We start from the raw sequence: 2,162 nt of genomic DNA, 5'->3' as shown, positions 1-2,162 counted from the left end.
AGCCTCAACCTTACAGCCAAAAAAAAAAAAAATAAGCTCTTCGTTTTAGGTGCCTTCAGAAACCTAAAATGCCTAAATTCCATGCAAACTGGGCGACACATCGACATCGGTATGATGAACACACTTCGCAAGCAATGCTAATTGTTTTCGCTAGCAACGCCAGCACTGTTTGCACGAGGTTAAAGAAGCGCATGCATCAAAATGAGACCCGTGTATTCTGAGTTTGCACTGGGAAACAAAGCATGTTTATTTTTAACATGTCATCTCAAAATTAAGTTAGACTTAGCCAAATATAGTAGAATGGTATCATAATTGATCTGGATAATGCTTACTTGATTAAAAAAACTTATCAGATGATGGTAAAATGACTCTAAGTGAAATAAGGGATCCGGACACCGAGATGCTGACGCGGAGCCGAGCAATGAGGAATTTATGTGAACTTCATTTCAGGAACATAGCAGAAATAATGCGTTACTTCTTAGTAGTTGTCTCGGATATATTTCTTTGCGAATCGTAGCGTGAAGAAAACCATTATTTACGGCCCCGAAATGAAGTTCAGCTGAATAATCTCCACATTGCTTCGCTCCGGTTTTCCGCACTCCTAAGATTTCTAATTTTACCGACAGCCGAGTAAAAATATAATACATTTTGATAAATTGATGCGCAAGATAATCCGTACTCTCACCTCTCTCGCCTAACCTCGCCACAACTTTATACTTGGTCTGGAATGACAGCAGTCCCGCTTTGCACTCCTCTTGAGAGCGAACATAGCCCGCCTTGACCCCATACCTCATATTCTCAATGTACTGCATTAGAGAGTCATTGAGTTGCTTTAAGTGATCGATAACAAACTCAACGTCCGACAAGCTCTTCGGCTTGAAGCCGTAAGACTTGAGGTTAAAATGAGACATGATGTCGCTACCCACGTAACAAATAGCTTGCCAGCAAAACAGGTTGGGCCCAAGCAGCCAATCACCCGCGTAGTAGTTCTCATCGTAAGGAGCGCCGAAGTTGCTTTGAAGGAAGTGCTTGAGTTGTGAGAGTGCCTTTACCTCACGTGGCTGGAGCTCCTCCTGCTTCACCTCTCCCTCTAGGCGAATTGCCTTGTCGTACAGCATGCGAGCCGTGTCTGTACGTCTCTTGATGGCATCGGGATGGCAGTTATAAGGGCTGAAAATACTTTTAAAGTCCTCAGATGAGACGTCCGGGTCATATGCAATGTTGTTTGGGTTCATTTTGTAGTAAGTCGATTTGACTTCGTCTAGAAGTTTGTCCAAACCAGCCCTTGCCGCCTGAGTGGAATACCCACAAGATCCCGACTGCCTTTCGCCGACACTTGCCTTTGTGCAAGTCTTGTTCAGCCTAACGCCTCCTACAATAACCAGGGCTAACCCTACTAGGATAACCACACAGCAAACGCTAAGGATGATATACAATTTGCGCTTGGTGCTGGCTGACACCGAGGACTTCCCTTCGCTTATTTCAAGGTTATATTCCCCCATGGTCAAACTTCGTGCAGCTTTCCAGAGACGGTCCTCAAAGCGTCTTATTTCGGCCTATCTTAGATGCTTCTTCAGTTGCTTGAGCGAGCTTCTCAAATTTTGTAAACACTGCAAGCTTGGCGCCGTTAGTGGAACCCCTGTTTCGTGACGGCTCAGATATCGTTCATCTCGGTCAGTGTTGACAAAGCGCGTATTCCTATTATTTTGCGCGTCAGTCATCGAGCAAAGCTGATAAAACCCCTGATAACTATTTCGCCGCCCCCTTGGCCGCCACATGTGATACATCACAGGCGCGAAATGTCTTTGTTTTGACAGGTCTAGTTATGGTCCCGGGGAATTCAAGGCTAATATATGCAAAACGTTTAGATTATAATTAATTAAAGCAAACAGGGGATGTAAATAACATGGAATCCTATATATGAACATTTTAAAATGAGTAAGTGCGCTCTTGTACATAAACGGATACACGGCGACGTACCTTTAAGCGAGCATCTGAATCTTAATAGTTTTGTACATAGTAGATCCACCCGCTATGCTAATTTTAATATACGCTGCCCGAAATACAGTAGGGAGACAGAAGGCGGGCGCACTTTTTTCCGTTTTTGCCACCCGCCTTTGGAACAGTCTCCCTATTACAACAAGGCGAATCGAACAACCTGG

The 2,162-nt window shown here is 44.2% G+C and overlaps 1 protein-coding gene across 1 annotated transcript in view; it reads right to left on the bottom strand.

Annotated features, from left to right (window-relative positions):
* LOC5513994 overlaps positions 1–1,792 on the bottom strand; it is a 10,414-nt gene extending 8,622 nt beyond the window's left edge. The window contains exon 1 of the mRNA XM_048728034.1: positions 686–1,792. Coding sequence (XP_048583991.1) covers positions 686–1,502 — 817 coding nt within the window. The 5' untranslated portion in view covers positions 1,503–1,792. The remainder of the gene's footprint in view (positions 1–685) is intronic.
* Between the last annotated feature and the right edge of the window lie 370 nt (positions 1,793–2,162).

This window comes from Nematostella vectensis, chromosome 5, assembly GCF_932526225.1.
Source record: "Nematostella vectensis chromosome 5, jaNemVect1.1, whole genome shotgun sequence".
Taxonomy (NCBI): domain Eukaryota; kingdom Metazoa; phylum Cnidaria; class Anthozoa; order Actiniaria; family Edwardsiidae; genus Nematostella; species Nematostella vectensis.
This window is presented reverse-complemented; position numbering and strand designations above follow the sequence as displayed.